The sequence below is a fragment of the Miniopterus natalensis genome, chromosome 7, assembly GCF_054644295.1.
Source record: "Miniopterus natalensis isolate mMinNat1 chromosome 7, mMinNat1.hap1, whole genome shotgun sequence".
NCBI lineage: Eukaryota > Metazoa > Chordata > Mammalia > Chiroptera > Miniopteridae > Miniopterus > Miniopterus natalensis.
The window spans coordinates 36,922,692-36,941,158 of NC_142087.1; the positions used below are offsets into that span (position 1 = coordinate 36,922,692).

An 18,467-nucleotide genomic window follows, 5' to 3' on the forward strand; every position below is an offset into this window, starting at 1 on the left:
TTCCACCACCCACAACCCCCTCCACCACCTAGTCACCACACTATTGTCCCTGTCCATGAGTTCTTTCTCTTTTTGCATATTTTCTCTCAATAAGCTTTTTCTCTGTGCTCATGAAAGACATAAAAATCTAATACCAGAAATGTTTAATACCCTTGACTTTTTGTGTGGATAAGATAAAGTTTCCCCTTCATTAAAAAACAGTAAGCATCCCCAATGGTGGGACAACCAGACATGAGAAGCCTCCCGGTGCGATGGAATAAGAAGTACATACATCTACGCAGCATTCTGGCCAAAAGATGTTTAATCTGAGTTTAACCATGAGGAAGCAATCAGGCGAATCTAGGATTTTATAAGGTAACTAGCCCGAATGCTTCAATAAGTCAATGTTATGAAAAGTAAACAAAGGACAGGGAGATGTTCTAGAATCTAGATTAAGAAAGAAGAAAGCAATAAAACCACCAAACGTACCTATTATATGGACCTTGACCGGGTCCTGGATGGGGAGGAAAACAGCTTTAAAAGATATTTTTAGGGCAGTTGGAGAAATTTAAATTTAGACTACATGTCAGATATTATCACTGAATCAGGATTAATTTTCTAGGTATGAATAATGCCCTTATTCTTAGGAGATGCATATTAGAGCTTTTGGGGGTAAAGCCCTGCACCCACTCAGCACTCACCCCAGTGATACTTCAACTTCTACAACTTCACCCTAAGACAAACTGCATGTAGAAAGGAGAAAAGTACATGTCCTTACAACTCCCACACTATTCCCACAACATACATATACACACCAAGGGTTAACAGAGAGTTCTAATTATCAATGGATAATTGCACTAAATGGATATTCTATGTATTTTTCTTATGTGATATGATGAAATACTATCAAGCACAGCCAGGCGTGGCTCAGTGGTTAAGTGTCAACCTAGGATCCAGGTGATCAGGGTTCGATTCCCGGTCAGGGCACATGCCCGGGGTTGCGGGCTGCAGCCGATCAATGGTTCTCTCATCATTGATGTTTCTATCTCTCTCTCTCCCTCTCCCTTCCTCTCTCTGAAATCAATAAAGATGTATTAAAAAAAAAAAAAAAATGAAATACTATCAAAAACCACATCTGTCCCATGGCATTTCATATCTTTAAAAGTGCTCAAAATATACATCCCAAACCACTGATAAGAGCAAATATAATTCAGAAATGGAATTATCTTTATTACTTCTCCCATTATAAAAGCGATGTATGTACTTCGCAAAAAAGAAATTAAAAAAAATAAAATTTAACTGTCCTTTTCATCACCTAGCCACAATCACTGCTAATGACTTGTTATATGTCCTTCCAAATTATTTTTATACAGCTTTTACCACCAAAATTGATCATACTTTATGTAAATTTTGTTTCTTCTCTATTTTATATATCATGGACATTATTCCATTTCTATAAATGTAGATGCACACCATTATAAAAAATGACTGCATATTATACACCATGTTATAAATTTATTCACTACTCCATTGATAGGCATTCGGGTCACCTATTTTCATTATAATGACAATAACTAAATGAATATCCTTATACCTAAATCTGTGGGTCCTTGTACAATTTTTTTGGAGTTAATTCTTAGAAGCAGACATGCTCTACTTCGCTACAGTCACCAAACTGTGGGTTGTACCTACCTACCCATCCACGGCCATGCATGAGACCGCCTTCTCCCCAACCAGTACTAATCCTTCAAATCTCTTCCAGGATGACAGGTAGAAAATGCATCTTAGCCCTATTTTTATTGTGCTTAGTAGAAGTTTGAACATCATTTTAGTCTTTATTATTCACTTGTATTTTTCTCGTCAATCTTTAGTTCATGCCCACTTTTCTGTTGAGCTGTTCATCTTTTTCTTAGGTACTTTTTTAGTATTTTATCCTAACCTTTGTAATACTGTACTTTAAAAATATATTTTTGCAGTTTAATCTTTGCCCTTTAACTTTGTTTATGGAATTTTTTGTTGTTGTTGTTAATCTCTACCTGAGGATATTTTTTCCATTGCTTTTCAGAAAGAGTGGAAGAGAGGAAGGGGGGGAAGGGGAAAGGGGGAGGACAGAGAGAGAGAGAGAAAGAGAGAGAGGAGAGAGAGGAGAGAGAGAGAGAGGGAGAGAGACATCGATGCAAGAGAGACACATTGATTGGTTGCCTCCTGCACACACCCCAAGTGGGGCCAGGGATAAAACCTGGTATGTGCACTTGACCAGGAATTGAACTTGAGACCCTTCAGTGCTCAGGCCGATGCTCTGGCCAGGGCAAGCTTACTTTTAGAATTTTTTTTCCACAAACACCTTTTAAGCTTTTATGTAGACAGCTATATCAATATTTTGGTTTTGTGTTCATTTTTTTACTCTGACGTAAGGCAGATTTGCAGTCATTCCTTCATATGTTCTAGGCAACAGGATAAATGCTACATCAATCTTATCCTTTAAAAGTTCTCAGACTTTTTTTTTTTTTTTAATCCTCGCTTGAGGATATTTTTTCATTGCTTTTCAGAGAGAGTGGAAGGGAGAGAGACAGACACATTGATGTGAGAGACACATCGATGGGTTGCCTCCCACACGTGCCCTGACTGGGGCTGGGGATCGAGCCTACAACCGAGGTATGTGCCCTTGGCCAGAATCAAACCTGGGACCCTTCAGTCCGAGGGCTGATGCTCCAACCACTGAGCAAAACAGGTTAGGGCAAAAAGTTCTCAGACTTTTAAAAAAAAGTTCTCACACTTGGAAAAAACTAAGTTCATGCCTTTAAAATCTCAGAATCATAGACTTTTACAGCTGGAAAATACATGAAATATCCAGGCCAATCCCTTCACTTTACAGCTTGGGAGAGAGGGGGCTTCTGAGACCCAAAAGACCACATTGACCCTGGTCAAAGAAGAATTAAAGGCAAAGTCAGGAAAGAAAGCTGAGGCCCTCACTGCCAGTCTGAGCAGAATGGGCACTTAGAGAGTTCCTCAGTTTCCTCATCTGTGAAACAGGACCAATATCCACTCTACATGACCTAGAGGGCTGTTGTAGATCAAATGACATCTGTGAAACTTTCCCTTGGTACACAGTAAGCCTGTGAGGAACAGCTTTAGTAATAGTAGTATGCATATCATATACACGTATATAGATATATATAAATACACACACACATATGTACACATGCACGTGTACATACCCTTCTCTGTTCCTGATTTCTTGCCACTAGGAGATAGACTATCAATATTTGGAATGAAGATTGATCATTAATCTTTCGGTTGTTTGGGGTTTTTTCAGCCTCTTTGCTAGCTTTGAACCTTAAGAAGCTCAGGTGTCTTTTCTTCTTTATAGATTTCCTTCCAGAGTGGTAGATAAGGAGATCGGCCATGCTGAACTGACTTCATTATCTGTGGGAACCAAAATCTGGCAGAGAAGTAACCCAATTTCCTTGTAAAAGTTAAAATAGAAAGGGAGATACACATACACACACACACACACACACACACATATATATATATATATATATGTTCAAGATGTCGACAATATCTGCCTGAATAGCAGAGCCAAGATTTTTCAGAGTGAGTCACAGGAGATGATAAGAATTAACTCTTTCAATGCTAAGACAATGACATTTCATAGCCTATGGTCTTTTGCCAATGAGAATGTGATCTCAGTAGGAAGAACAAGGGTGGATTTTAACAGTGGACTCCCTTGGTTTGAGTGACAAGTTTATTGCTCACTTAAACAAATCATCTAGCTGCTCTGTCTCTTGGGGCAAGCAGGGTTACTGAGAAAAAGGCTCTGGTGCCAGGGACATGAACTGGAGTGTCCATGGGGCCAAGTAGGACGTGTAAATGAGCAAAACAGGCTGGTGTAAAAGTAATACTGATAAAAATAATAGTAGCAATAATAATAGCGGGGACAACATGGAGCAGAGAGAGCTCGTCCACCCACAGGGAGTGCCTATGGCTCAGGGCCGCCTGGCTTCTGCCAAGTGAGCATGTGCTCCAAGCCTACTGATTTATAAGAGAAGCCAGAAATGCAATTTTATTGTGTAAAAATCTCCTGATTCTTCATTATTGGCTTAAAACTTTTAAAGCAGGCTAAACAAAACACATCAATAAGCCAGAATACCAGCCCACCAAATCTACCAAGGGATTAAAACACACAATCTTTTAAAAAGTATTCCATTTATGCCATCTTCCAAAAATCTGTTCATTCCTGCTAGCTTTATTTTTTCTGAAACTGCAGTTTGGAAACATGTTTTCAAAACCTCAGAAGACAGGAGAAATTTTGAGCAATTTTAAAATTGAAAAAATAAACTATATCAGGAAAAGACAACAGAAAAGAATGGTGGAGCTGAGCTTAATTTTGACTCCAAAAAAATGTGAGAAATGATGTGGATAGAAAGCATAATGGGACATAACACTACAATCACTTAAAATTGTGTTTATGAAGAAATTTTAAGGTGTGAGAAACGTTTAAGTTTGAAGTTTACAGGAAAAAAACAATTCAAAATTCTATATACAAAAATTTTCTAAGTCATACCTAAAGCTGGTGAGTACATACAAAAATAAGGACAGTCTTCTGAAAAAACAACTTGGCAATACCCATCAAAAACTTCAAATATGTTCTTATTCTTTGACTAAATTACTCCATTGCTATGAATTTAACCCAGTGAAATAAAAAGAGGTACATGCCAGTATTTATGCCCAAAGATATACATCATCACATTGCTTAAAATATTTAAAAATCTTATAAATAATCTAAATGGCTTAAATAGAAAACAGCCATTAAAAATCATTCTTTTAAAGAACATTTAGTGGCATAGGATTCACAATATAATGTTGAATGAAAAAAGTATTTAATATATATAGTACATTGGAAAAAGACTGAAAGAAAATATACCCAATGTTTATTGTAGTTACTCTAGGTGGTAGTCCATGGGTAATTTTTATATTTTTCCTCATAGTTTTCTTCATTGTCCATTCTTATGATGAATATATAATCAGAAAAAAAATATTATTTTCATGTTTTTGAAGATTATGTAATATTATAGGAACATGTTCATACAATATTAAGTAGAAAACAGGATATAAAACTATATACATATTATAATTTCTATTTTTATAAGTTAGGTGTTTTTTAGTTTTTTAGAGTGAACATGAACTTTAAAAAAAGAAAAAGTTTTTAATCCTCACCCGAGGATATGTTTATTGACTTTTTGAGAGAGAGGAAGGGAAAGAGAGAGAAAAAAATTGATGTGAGAGAGAAACATCACCCAGCAGCCTCCTGTCCACGCCTGAGCGGGAATGGAACCCACAACCCAGGTAAGTGCCCTGACTGGGAATCAAATCCGCGACCTTTCAGTTTACGGGATGATGCTCCAACCAACTGAGCCACACTGGCCAGGGCGAACATCAATGTTTATAATCAGAAAAATTAGACTTTAATCTTGACTCTGTCGAGAAAATGCAGAGACAGCACTTAAAGTATTCTGTTTGCTCCATCTTCCAAGAAATCTGTATTCATGGAAGAGTAAGGAAGACGCACGTGGATAACGAATGCACGCTGCAACGTGTTAAGTAGAGTGTGTGATACCGTTTTTGTTTTTAGATATTTATGCATGGTCTAAACTTTTCATAAAGAGCACTATAACTTAAAGATATATAATATTTTAGTTAATACATAGGCTGTTTTTTAGAAAAGTTTTAGGCATACAGAAAAAACAAGCATAAGGTACAGAGAGTTTCCCTATAATATGTAATTTTTTAAAAACCCAAAACAATTACAATGCATTTGCCAGACAAAGTACCGTCAACAGTATTTGACTGGCTACCAACGATCCACTGGGTTAGAGGGAGGCTTCCGCCTGCTGCCCTTCCCACCATGAAGTGGAGTTTATTTCCCCTCCCTTGAACCTGGGCTGGCATGATGACTTGCTTTGACGAAAAGATGGTGACCAAAATGATAAACTTTTGTATAGGTATAATGATGTTTATACCTAGACATAATGGTTATGTTGAACACTTTTACCATATTTGTAGTAGGAGCATGGGTTGCCTTTTTATTTAAAAAAAAATCATTACAAAAGGAATTCAGATTTGTTATTTTTTTTTTAATTTTAACTTTAAAAAGTAGACAATGAAAGACTTTCTTCTAGAAACACCCTTTAGAGTTAATTGCTCTTATGGGTCTTACTTTTATTATCAAGAAATACAAAGTGGCAAGTTAAGGGGAAAAAAGTACATCAAAGAGAAGACTGAAAAGAATTTCCTGTATAAAACTGTCCCCAATCTACAGAAGTGACTATGTTAGGAGACAATTCTCCATGAGTCTCTTGCAAACAGAGGTACTGGCTTTTTCGCAGACTGTGTTTTCAAGGATGTCTGTAGAGCAAATAGCCTTGGAAGGGAGAAATAAGGTTTCCCTTTGGAGTAAAGCACAGACATGCTTCTGCCCGTTACAAAAGATTTGGGTTCCCTAACTTGGGGTTCCTTTCCTGTAACACAAGCTACTGCATGTGGAGTGTCACTTGACCCTCTTCACATCACCCTATGGGAAATTGGAGCTTAGGGAACCAATGCAAAATAATACTCTAGCTACTGCTATTTCTCTCGTCTTTGACCCAGGAGTCCTGTGTTTTTTGCCAGCATCCATGACACTGGGAGTTAATTTGTTGGCCTGCAGGCTCTTCAGTTCTTGACACATATTTTTGTGAATATGTTTCTTTAAGCCACTTTTAAATGAAAAATGTGTTGGTTTGTCTCACCTCCATTGCTCCAACCACTGGCCTATCAACCAACTGCTTATGCCATGCCATGAATTTTCTCCACTTATGGCCAACAGAGACAATTGCCTGTCATCAATCCTACAGAATTCTCAAAAAATATATATGCATTGTTTCCCTTCTGAAGAAAATGAAACTTTGCTCTCTGCAAGGATCAAGCAAGGGAGAAAAATATGTGAAGCCAAGCTCTAAGAGAGTGAAAAACCATGCACCTGCAAAACGCACAGCACAAGCACATCTGGCAAAAGAATCCACAGCAAAGGGGAAAATGGAATAGGAAAATGTGCCTACATTCCAAGGTCAGGGTCTCAGAAGTGAACAATCCACTCCTCCGTCCGCAAGCATTAGAATGGAAATGCTGACATTCGATTAATCCAGAAAATGAAAATTAACCTCTCCCAGACTGTGCAGACAGCTCTGCCATGTGAGTGGAGAGCATGTCCAGGTTTACTGGCAGGCAAGTTACAGCAGAACCTTTGGGATTTGTCCTGTGTCTCATCTTCCATCTGGAAAGAAAGCTGGCATGATTTTTAGAATACTGCTCTTTGAGATCAAGGAAATGACCTTAGACTGCAGCATGACAACAGTTGGCTAGGAAAAAAATCACTGACAAGAACAGAAAACCCACATATACAACTTAAAAGTGACTGAATTTCTGTCAAAGTCTTTACCATTGAGATTGATTCTCACTGGCTGGGATGAAACCTCTTGAAGGCTCAGGCACAAAGTGACCTCTCTGAGTGCTTTCAAGGGAAGAAATGTAAAAGGGGGAACACATGGAAACTTACCCAATGGTCGGGCTGATGTTGTGGTCAAAGTGATCCTGGACAAATCGACACACAATGCTTGATTTCCCAACCCCGGTGTCCTGGAAAAGAATAACAACACACCATGAAGACCAACAGTGCCAATTATGACCTAGTATAAACACAGAACCAGAGGATAGGAGAGGTCATTTCTCGTTGAGGCGGGGGGGGGGGGGGGGGGGGGCGCGTATATTTTCTTCTATTTCTTACCAGTAATTTCTACAATGCAATTGTATTGCTTTCATAGAAAGAAAAGGAGTATGGTAAAAATAAGTTTTAGAAATATGTCCTACATATATGCAAGAATTAAACTAGAATTAGCATGTCCACAATACATATATTTCCAGAAATTTTAAAAATTCTTAGAGCAGTCTAGAGAAGTATGGCAACACATCACATTGTTTTGGTACAGATAGAATTTATTTTGTTCAAAACCTTAGCATTCAAAAACTGTGTAATCTATGTTTCTAGGTATCACCCTGCGAGATCTGTGAATTCTAATTTCCATATTTTTTTAAGTTTTTTTTTTTATAGATTGAGATTGAGATTGAGAGAGAGAGAGAGGGAGAGAGAGATACTGATTTGCTGTTGTACTTATCTATGTATTCATTAGTTGACTCCTGTATGCGCCCTGACTAGGGATTGAACCTACAACCTTGGTGTATCAGGATGAGGTTCTAACCAACTGAGCTACTGGCCAGGGCTCTAATTTCTGTATTTCTAACATTTTCTCTTTAGAATCTGATGTTTGCATAATGATCTCCAGTTTTGCTTAATTATATGAAGGTCTTATCTCAGCTCTTTCTCCATTAAATAATTCTTCTAAGCTGATTAGGATAGAAGTCTACTTACATATTGGAAATCAAATATATGTGTTTCTATCCACTCCCTCCCAAAACCCTTGCAAATGGCTTAAGGAATAAAATATACAAATACACAAGATCCAAGAGATAGGAGAAGAGATAACACCAGACAAGCAATGTCCACGTAAAGCACTTGGCCGAATGGTCAGTGAGAAAGAAGAGTTGGAGCCTTACGTGCCTGCAGGGAGAAACAGCTAATGAGAATCAAGTCAATTCATGCCACAGAGTCCTGTACATATCAAGAACTGAGGGAGCAAGTGAAATCAGGGTCAGTGAAAGGTTCACACAAACGTATCCTTAGCACCCAGGCCACATACCAGAGGACAGACCCTCCTGATGGGAGGGTGACTCTTCAGGAAACCTGCACGGGACAGCAGGTGGGCTTGGGCACCTTAGATACAGCTCAGGGAGCCCCGGCGCTCTTCCCTGCCCTGCGCAAGCCCCACAGAGGAGTGAGGGTTCCCATCTAGGTAAGAGGAGAAAGGATGCGGGTCCTGATCCTGGGAGTCTCCCAACTGAAGGCCGTGTGTGCGGCAGGTGACAAGCCTCGGTGCAAACAGAGCTTTTGCTACACACTTTAATCTTGTGAAAAAGAGGCAGTCAGCTAAGAAATACTGGACAGTTATACACACAAAAAGGAGCAGGATGATGCTCACTCAGAACGTAAGACTGAACTTACTCTCAGAAATTACAAATGTAACGGTAGAAATGGAAATTTCAAAGGAAGAGTTACAAAATAAAGTTGGGGGACTGTCCAGAAAGGAGAACAGAGCAGTTGCCAGTAACAACTCTTCTGAGAGGGGCGGCAAGGCCAGAAGATGCAAGGTTCGCATACTATGCACACCGAAGTCCTCGTCAAAATGTGCTTATCTGAAAGGCTGGAACATACAGTCGTTTTGAGGTCTATAAGTGAAAGGGGAATGAGACATATTTAGCCCAAAAAGAAAAAAATAGTCACACAGTTCTCTCAGATTAAAGGCACAGCTTTAAAAACCTAACTATCGAGGAGAAAATGTTGAAACTCAGAGAAATGTGTTACTCCTTAGAAACTGAAATATGAAATGAGATCTGAAATACCAACAGGCAATCTGAATTATTTTTGCTCCTTCTTACTCCTATGCGTAGGGGCCATTCCAGCAAACCTGGGGACGCTGGCTGGCGGTACTCATCAGGAAAGCATTCTCCAGAGGTCTCCCATGCCAGCGAGAGCGGCCTGCGGGCTCTGGGCCACAATGAAACAACTGCACCAAAAGCCGTTTATCTGCAGTGTGCAGATCGATGTGCAGAGTTCAGAGAGGAGAAGACAGAATTAAAACTTCAGCTCCTCAGGTTCCAAATCAATGCAGCTGCTATTTCTGAGCTGCACCCTCGGTATAGATTCCGGCTAATGTTCCCCTCACTCCCCCAAACCACAACTCAGTTCTTTTTATCTCAGTTGCTTTTAAAACCCCCTGTGGATCCTGGCCCTCCTTTGAAACTGAAGAACTCTGCTGCCCTACCCTTGAAGACAAGGAAAAAGCACTCTTATAAAGTGAATTGTTTTCTGTGAACTGCCAAGTAGGCAGAGCGGGGACCTCTCCCCAACACTGACCACACTCATTTTTATGTCACCATTCTCATGGGGTGCATCCCTCTCCCACTGTAGACAGCTTTCAAATTTATTATCTCACAAGAAATGCTAGATGACTAATCTCTGGCCTCTCTTCACCCATTGAAGCCATTCCCACAAGGGGGAGGCAGGTTAATGTGAGGGTCTGTCTTGTCCCTCTCTAGACCTCTCGATCACAGTTCGAAATTCTCTTTCTCAGGGCTCTTCTATTCATCCATCGTTCACTGGGCCAGCAAGCAATCACCAAGTGCTACCTTCCATGTGCCCATAGTAGGCGAGCCCTGACATGGGAAATAACACGGCCCCTCCCGAGCTTCCTGGTCTCACATCTCACTGAGAGCAGCCTTCACCGGTTCTGGGCCCAATAAAACAGCAGCAACAAAAGCCGTTTATCTGCAGTGTGCAGGTCGATGCGCAGAGTTCAGAGAGTTCCACAGCCCTGAAAGGTGCCTGACAGAGGTAAGTGCCTGCAGACAGTGGTGGGCAGGACTGCTCTGCCTGTGGCTAATCCACTGCCCAGAGCTCAGGAGACAAATCCTTACCTCCCAGGCTTTGTTCCTTTTTGGCCTTCCTTGGTGTCCTTTCAGCTTACACCAGGCTCGCCCTACTTCCAAGCTGAGAAAAACGTCCCTGTGAGATGCCTCTACATCTCAGGCCCGCACGGCCGTCCCCCCATAAGCAGCATGGCATTTACTCTCTGTGGCTGGCCTTGGGTGTACACGGCTTTGGCTACTTTGTGTGTCTGCACAGTCAGGACTCTGCTCTGGGAAGCACATTTTGGAGTCTATCCATTCACTCTGCGCAAGGGCTCTGCTCAAAACAACTGGCTCCAAATCCCCCAAACAGCCAAACAGCTCTTGCAAAGGTGACCTTCAAAACGCCCCTGAAGACAAAAACTTCAAAAGTCCTATCTTGTCCATCTCTACTCATCACCGTCTACAGGCAACTGAAGCCAAAACACCAGCTTTTCCGGGTAGCAAAGCGGCAAACCTGCCCAAACTTGGATCTAACAATCAATTCTTCAGTCAAATACACTCAGTGTTTTTCTTTTTACAGTTTAACTCTCAACATTTCTCTCTCACTTGCTTATACATTTGATAGGAAAAAAAAAAAAAAACAGGACAAAAGGATAGGCAAAGTTTTAGTTTCTTTCAGAAAAGAAAATACTCTTACAAAAAAAACACACACAGCCTCAAATAACCTCTGGCCAGTGGCTTTGCGACAGCTCAAGAAATGACCTCCAGAGCCTCCTGCTCCCAGACCCATTGCTGTTCCCCTGCTGACCACGAGGGGAAGGCCCTGCCCAAGGATTGCTGAGGAGGCCTGAAGCCAGGATGCTGGGCAGTTTTCATGAATCACTCAGCTCTGTGATTTCCTTTCCCTGAAGGAACCTCATTCAGACGATGACACATACACAAGAGGAAATCGCCGCCCGTGAATCATGACTATCACGCAGCAACACATAAACGTTTAAAGCAGGGGGAGAGAAGAAAGCCTGCTGGGTGACTAAAGGCGTCTGTGAAGCAAGAGAAAGGATGAGAAAGGAGGCTCAGCATTCTTTAAAGGCCACTTTATTCTTAGTGGACTTATAGCAATGGAAGGAAACTTGTCTACGCGTGTATTTTTTTCCATTCTATGAGAATACCGAAGCCCATCTTGTCCAATCTCCTAGTTTTGCAAAAGAGGAAGCCGTGTGACTTCCTCAAGGTCACAGAGCTGGCTGGAAGAGTCAGAACCAAATGGTCTGAGTCCCAGTGAAAACCTCTTAAGGTTCTGACCAAGTTAAATCGCCTCCCTGCCAAATGTAAATTTCTTCTAAAGGAAAATGTCCATTTTCTAGAACTCACAAGCAATACTTTTTTAAAAAATATATACTTTTATTAATTTCAGAGAGAGGAAGGGAGAGGGAGAAAGAGAGAGAAACATCAATGATGGGATCACTGATTGGCTGCCTCCAGCACACCCCCTACTGGGGATCAAGCCCGCAACCCAGGCATGTGCCCTGACCAGGAATCGAACCCTGACCTCCCTGTTCATAGGTCAACACTCAACCCCTGAGCCATGCCAGCCGGGCAAGGAATATTTTTATTACTGCCTTCCAGTTTTACCTTCCAGAGTCTTATCATGTGTTCTCAAGAAACAGCTGCTGGGTGTTATTGTTGTTGTTTTTGCCTGTAATACAGAGGACATACTACCAGCTACTGGGGGGGGGGTCGGGTCAGAATAAAACGAGTTCTGATTCCACAAACCAGGAATAAAGTTTGGTAAACCCTCCCTCAGGGATAACCAGTGTTTCACTGTATTCTCTGTAAGGTTGACGACAGATGCCCTCTGAGGGCAACTACTTAGTCCCAACTACTTTCTGGGACCTGGGTCTCTCATGATATTCCGCCCATATACATTATCATGTGGGGCTGTTAATACAATTCCCTGAGAACCACCACTTACTCTACCACGACAATCTCTGCCTTTGGCTGCTGCCACATAAAAACTCTAAGCATTACCTGATTCACTCCTGGACTGCTGCAACCTGTTTCCAGTAGGGGTTCCCACCTCTCAAGATAAAGAATAGTAAATCCTAGGCTGATATATCACTGCTACCGAATCCTCTCTGATGGAAGATATCACTAATCAGTTCAGAACATATTATTTTATTGAACCTGAGAAAGGCCTCAAAATCTTCTCAATCTAGCTCTGCAGAGAATCACTACAACTCGATCAGGGTAGGTTCTCAGAACAAATGATGTCCTCGCCCATCGCTGACTGTTCCCAAAAATCAACACACAACACACGCCTACCAGCTCCTCCACTCCAACCTCACTCAGTGCTGCTCTGCGGCTATTTTGGACATCTTTACAGGTGGGAAGGTTTGGAGGGAAACTAGTAAGGAGTATACATTGTTGATAACATTATAAACAGATATGCCACTATGGAAAGAAAATTACAATCCATAGCAAGACACACAGAGACAGGAATTCCATTCCTAAGACTGTAATTAAAAGAAGGAAAAATGATCACAAAAATGTTCACTGAAGTAGTATTTATAAAAATTAGAAATGGGGTAAAAATAACTATAAATTAAATTATGGCATAAACAGTAATCTGTTTAGCTTTCATTTCACGCCTATCAAAATGTGAAAGTGCCAGAATATAATCTGTCCATAACATGAGTCATGGAAATGATAAGTCCAGCATCTGGTCTAGAAGTTAGAGAAAATCCATGTAGCAAGGAGCTTTGCATTTACTTATTTGTTTCATTCAGCCATCCATTTATTTGTTTAGACTTTAAGCCCTGCATTTTTCTAAAAAGTCTTAAGTGTCTTACATGCTGATAAGGAGTTAAATTGGAAATTTAGAAGGACCAGAGAGGCCAGCCAGATCTTGTAGGTGGAGAGAAACAAGGTAAGGAGAGAAGGAGGCAGAACCATGGAATGGCAAGTGGTTTGATCTTCTAACCCCACACATGAGGGAAGCCAAGAGCCCGGCAGAGTCTGACCCAGTGGAATAAAGATCTTGTCAAGGTCAGTGGACACAGCCACCATCCCCCACGCCCTTGCACACGATGGCCTGGCGTGGAGACAACTGCAGGCAGATGCAGAGAAGAGCGCCTGGTGACAGGGACAGTGCCATGCATACCTGGTTATTTTTTCCACTTTGGGGAAGATGGAGGAGAAATCTGGAGGAAGTGTGTGGTGCTGCTCAAGAAAGGAGGTCATGAGGGAAAGAGCTTCCGTTTCCTGTATCTGTCAGGAGGAAATGAGTTTCCATTTCCTGAATCTGTAGGGCACGTAACCCAGGGCTCATCACCACACCCTGTGTCAGAAGGCTGGGTCTCAGTCACCCAGGCCAGTGAAACCCAGGGTCCTTAGACTCTGATTAAAATGAGCTTTAAGTCCTAGCTCTAGAGGCCATAGCCCTCTCTCTATATATACACACTTCATAGAGACCTAGCCTGTCCTCAGGATAGCCAGCAGCCCCCGAGGCAGCAGAAGACAGTAGCCAGGACCTGACCAATAGTCACAAGATCCAGACCTCCCGCAGGCTAAAGACAACATCTTCACTTATGTTTCAGTTCCTGAGCCCTCAGGAGTGACCTCCTGGCTACTTTCCCATGAAACCAGACAGAGGGATGCCAAAGCTGTCCTCAAGACCTGAAGAAACGACTTATTACCTTTACCTCACCTCCAACCAACCAGCTCCCAGCAGGACCCTGGACCCTCTAACCTACAGTGTCTTGTGATTTTGCCCTATATAATCTGTAACCTACACGACATCGGGAAGTTCATCCTGTAAGCATTAGCTTCCCATTCTCCTGAATGGCACCATTCATAATAAAACACACAATCTTTCTCCACTGCAGTTCTTGGTGTGTAGTGTTTGGCTCTGCTAGTGCCAGTGGGTGAACTCTTTCTGTTCTATAACACCAGCACTCCTCAATGGCAATACCAGCCCTTTTCACAGCCCAAAACCCAGGTCCACCAAGAACAGAAAACACAAGATGTCAACACAGAGGAACATGCCTCTGTCAGGCTTAGGAATCAAATCCGGGAAGCTCTGCAGTCTGCACTTAGAGGTTTCAAAGAACTCCCACAGAAATGCAGCACAAATTCCATATGAATCCACCAAGGCTATTCTAAAGCTTTGGCCAGGGGGTGAGAGCACACACTCCCCCTTCTACTTCTCTGCACTGGAATTATAACAAAGCAACTGTGAAAAACACCAATTGTATACACCCTTTTACAGAAGTCAAAGGCCACTGCTTCTGAGAAAACTAAAGTGACCAAACTGAGGGCTCAAGATCAGACACTGCACATCACTCCCAGAGCTTCCACCGTGCTCCCTGGAGATCTCCAATGCGTCACTCTGATTCTGTGTTTACAATTCCCTTCCCACAGGACTGAAGCACTTTGTTCCTGGAGACCGTTCAAGGGTGCACTGAAATTATAAACATAATGGGCCTGTTGGCCTCTGAGCCCTAAACAGTGTCTCACTGGTATAAAATAATTCTTATGCACCCCCAGCACTTTTTACCAGATTCTTTAGCACTGAAAAAGGTTCAGTATCTATAAATCACAGGAACTACAAAAAAAAAAAAAAAAAAGCTCCATAAAAGCAAAAAAATCATTAAACTCAAGTCCGTAATATCCTTGTTTTATTACCACACATTCTATGAGATTTCTTCTGGTAGTGGTGAGATCTCTATCCAAGCAGAATAAATCTCAGCCTTCACACTATGTTCTAGGAAAAAGTGAGCTAACAATGCAAGAAAATCCAACTCTAGGCATCTTACTGTATTTAGGAAACCATACCACAAAATTATTTGCAAGAAACACAATATAAATGAAAAGCTCTTGAGCATTCCCAGAAACAACTCTGCAATTCCTCTTGTCATGGTAATTTTGAAAAATGTCAGTGGTGCATATTATAATAAATGTCTTAAATGCATTTACAAAGGGGAACTAACTATATATATGACAAAAATGGAACTGAATTGTCATACTGAAAAAGGTGGGTTCTGCCCCAAGTCTGAGAGTCATTAGGTTTTGTTTTCTCGGCCTCATGGGGGGGGGGGGGGGGGACAGCTTAAAGACCTAATTTTAAGCATATTAATAGCATTAATGAATTTAAGCATTTAGATTAATGCCCCATGGAAGTTAATGAACAGAGCTTAGAAATTCCACAATCCTCCAGATATATAAAAAAATAATCTAAAGTCCACACACAGGGAAAAAGGTGCACAAATGACCAGGAGAGACTGGAGGGGGGGTGCACGGTCCTACTAGAGAACAGGAAGAAATAAGCAGAAATGAGGAACATGAAAGCACAAGAAATGGTTCGATGGTTCAGAAGAAAACAGAGACACACATACTCTTACTTTATTCACTCAGTCTTCGCCACAACCCTTTGTAAAAGCGAGGAGAGATGGCACTGTCCACATTTCTCACATAAGGACACTACGGCCTTAAAGTTTCTGTGAATTGCCTGCAGTCCTATAAACTAGTAAAAGCATAAAAAGACTCATATGCACTTTTCCCACAGTTCTAGCACTCTGCTCACCGAGCAAACCCCCTCTCTCCAGAAAGCAAGCATCCGTCCACACAGCCGCTCACTTATTCAGTGTCTGTGTAGTCAGCCATGTGCAAGGACAAGAGAGAAGAAGACCAAGTCCTGACTCCTCCAGGCAGGATACCTACACATCAGACTTAAACTTTACAAAGGAATCAGACAGGAGGTTAGGCTGATGGTGACTGAGATGACTGTCCAGGTAAGCACCAATACATCACCTGGATGGCTGATGGCTGTGTTCCAAAAGTGCATTTGTTAGCTAATCATCTGAAGTTCACATATGCCTTTTCCACTGAAGTAATGCTGTAAATAAGTAATGATTACCTCCCAAACTTATGCCGACCTGTGCTCTACAAGAAAGAACTCGATACCCATGTATATCATTGTTTCCATAGGAAACTGAACTCTAATTTCCAACTGGGGATTTCAGACAGTGGGAACCAGACTCCCAGGCCTTTAGGACAAGCAGAATGCCCCAAGAGAGTAACATCTTGGGGGAACAAATGGTCTTATGGATTTGGACTCCAGTAGTATTGCTGATAGTACAAACCTTCCTTAAGAACAGGAGTAGGCAAAATAGTAATAAGGACAATGACAAAAGCTGACATTTACTGAGCACATAAAAAGTTCCAGGCACGCAGCTAGGCATTTCAGTGGAAAAGCATCAGCTGTTACTCTTCAAGGATTGCTTCTGCTTCCTTATATCTCTTCTACCCTTCTAGGACTCCAATTACGCCTGTATTCATCTCTTTCACCTTATCATATACACCTCTTAGATTCTTTTTTCATTTTCCATCTTTTTGTCTGAGTTTCAGTTTGGAGATTCTGAGCTATTTTCTCGTTCTTTCTACAGCTGTATCTAAGGGGAGAGTCGCCCGGCCAGGTGTGGCTCAGCGGTTGAGTGTCGACCTAGGATCCAGGCGATCAGGGTTCAATTCCTGGTCAGGGCACATGCCCGGGTTGTGGGCTCGATCAATGACTCTCTCATCATTGATGTTTCTATCTCTCTCTCCCTCTCCTTTCCTCTCTCTGAAATCAATAAAGATATATTTTAAAAATAAATAAATAAATAACGGGAGAGTAATCCCATTTATTGATTTCCTAATATCAAATACTGTATTTCTTTTTATTGTAGAATTTTCATTGTATAGTTTTCAATTGCCTGCCAAATTTTGACATCATGACTTTTATTTCCTTAAACATATTAAACATCCATATTTTAAAGTTCATGCCTGATAATTCCATTATCTAGATCTTCTGCAGGTCTGTCTCTATTGTCTGTGGTAAGGTTTTCAGTCATATTAGCTTGTTTCCCCATATCTCTGGTCATGTCTAATTAAGTCTTAGCAGCAGCATTTCAGAGAAGGAAATCAGAGCTATTTGTCTAAGGTCATGGGTGTCAAAGCTAAGACTCCACCCAAGATCTTCTCTGACTCTTATATGAGTGTTTAAAAATGAGAAATAGCCTTGCTTTGGGGACATCACCCATCCCAAAGAAACTGATGCTGGTAAGAAAATGTTTGTAGTGTTAAAAAAAATACTGTCCCCTTCTACTGCTGTAAAATTATTCCAGACTTGGCAGATCTGGTGGATTCCAAAGTTCAGCAACATTTCAGTCATGGGGTGCACTAGACCAATGACTGTGTGGCTTCTTGACCCTGCTGATGGCAAAGGAATGCCCTAGAAGCCAAAGTCAATGACATATCTATTGGGAGTGAGAAACGATGCATACCAGAGGCTCCATCCCTCTCCTCACCCCAGCTATTAAAGAAATCTTTGTGGTCAGCCCTCATGCTCAGTGTTTGGAGCATCAGCTGGCACAATTGAAGGTTTGGTTCCCTGTGAAGGGCACGTACCTGTGTTGCAAGTTCAATCCCACACCCCAGTTGGGGCATGTGTGGGCGGCAACCAATCGATGTCTCTCTCTCTCTCTATCTCTCTCTATCTCTCTCTCCCTCCCTTCACCTCTCTCTGAAAATCAAAGGAAAAAATAGCCTCAAGTGAGGATTAACACACACACACACACACACGCACACACAAAGAAAGAAATCCTTGTGGTCGCCATCTCTCCTCCTGCTTTCTCAGATAAGTAAAAGAAGACACTTCTTCAGTGGAGAATAGGAAGGTCCATAACCCCTTCACTTCCGTTCCTCTTCTAATAGCCCTCCCTGCTTCTCTGCATTTCCAGAGAGCAATTTGTCCTAATGTGCAAATTCTGTGCAGCTAAGCAGAAATTTCAAGTTATGTAATGAGTCTGTTTTTTAAAAAAATTTTAACACTGTTTTTTATTTAAATCACACTTCCTGCCAGAGGAACAAACTGTTCTTATACTACC

General features: G+C 41.4%; 1 protein-coding gene across 1 annotated transcript in view; it reads right to left on the bottom strand.

Moving 5' to 3' along the window:
• The window catches only part of RAB31 (RAB31, member RAS oncogene family), a 104,326-nt gene that overhangs the window by 51,985 nt on the left and 33,874 nt on the right, over positions 1–18,467 (bottom strand). Inside the window, exon 2 of the mRNA XM_016208925.2 lies at positions 7,577–7,656. Within this exon, the coding sequence (XP_016064411.1) occupies positions 7,577–7,656 (80 nt within the window). The remainder of the gene's footprint in view (positions 1–7,576; positions 7,657–18,467) is intronic.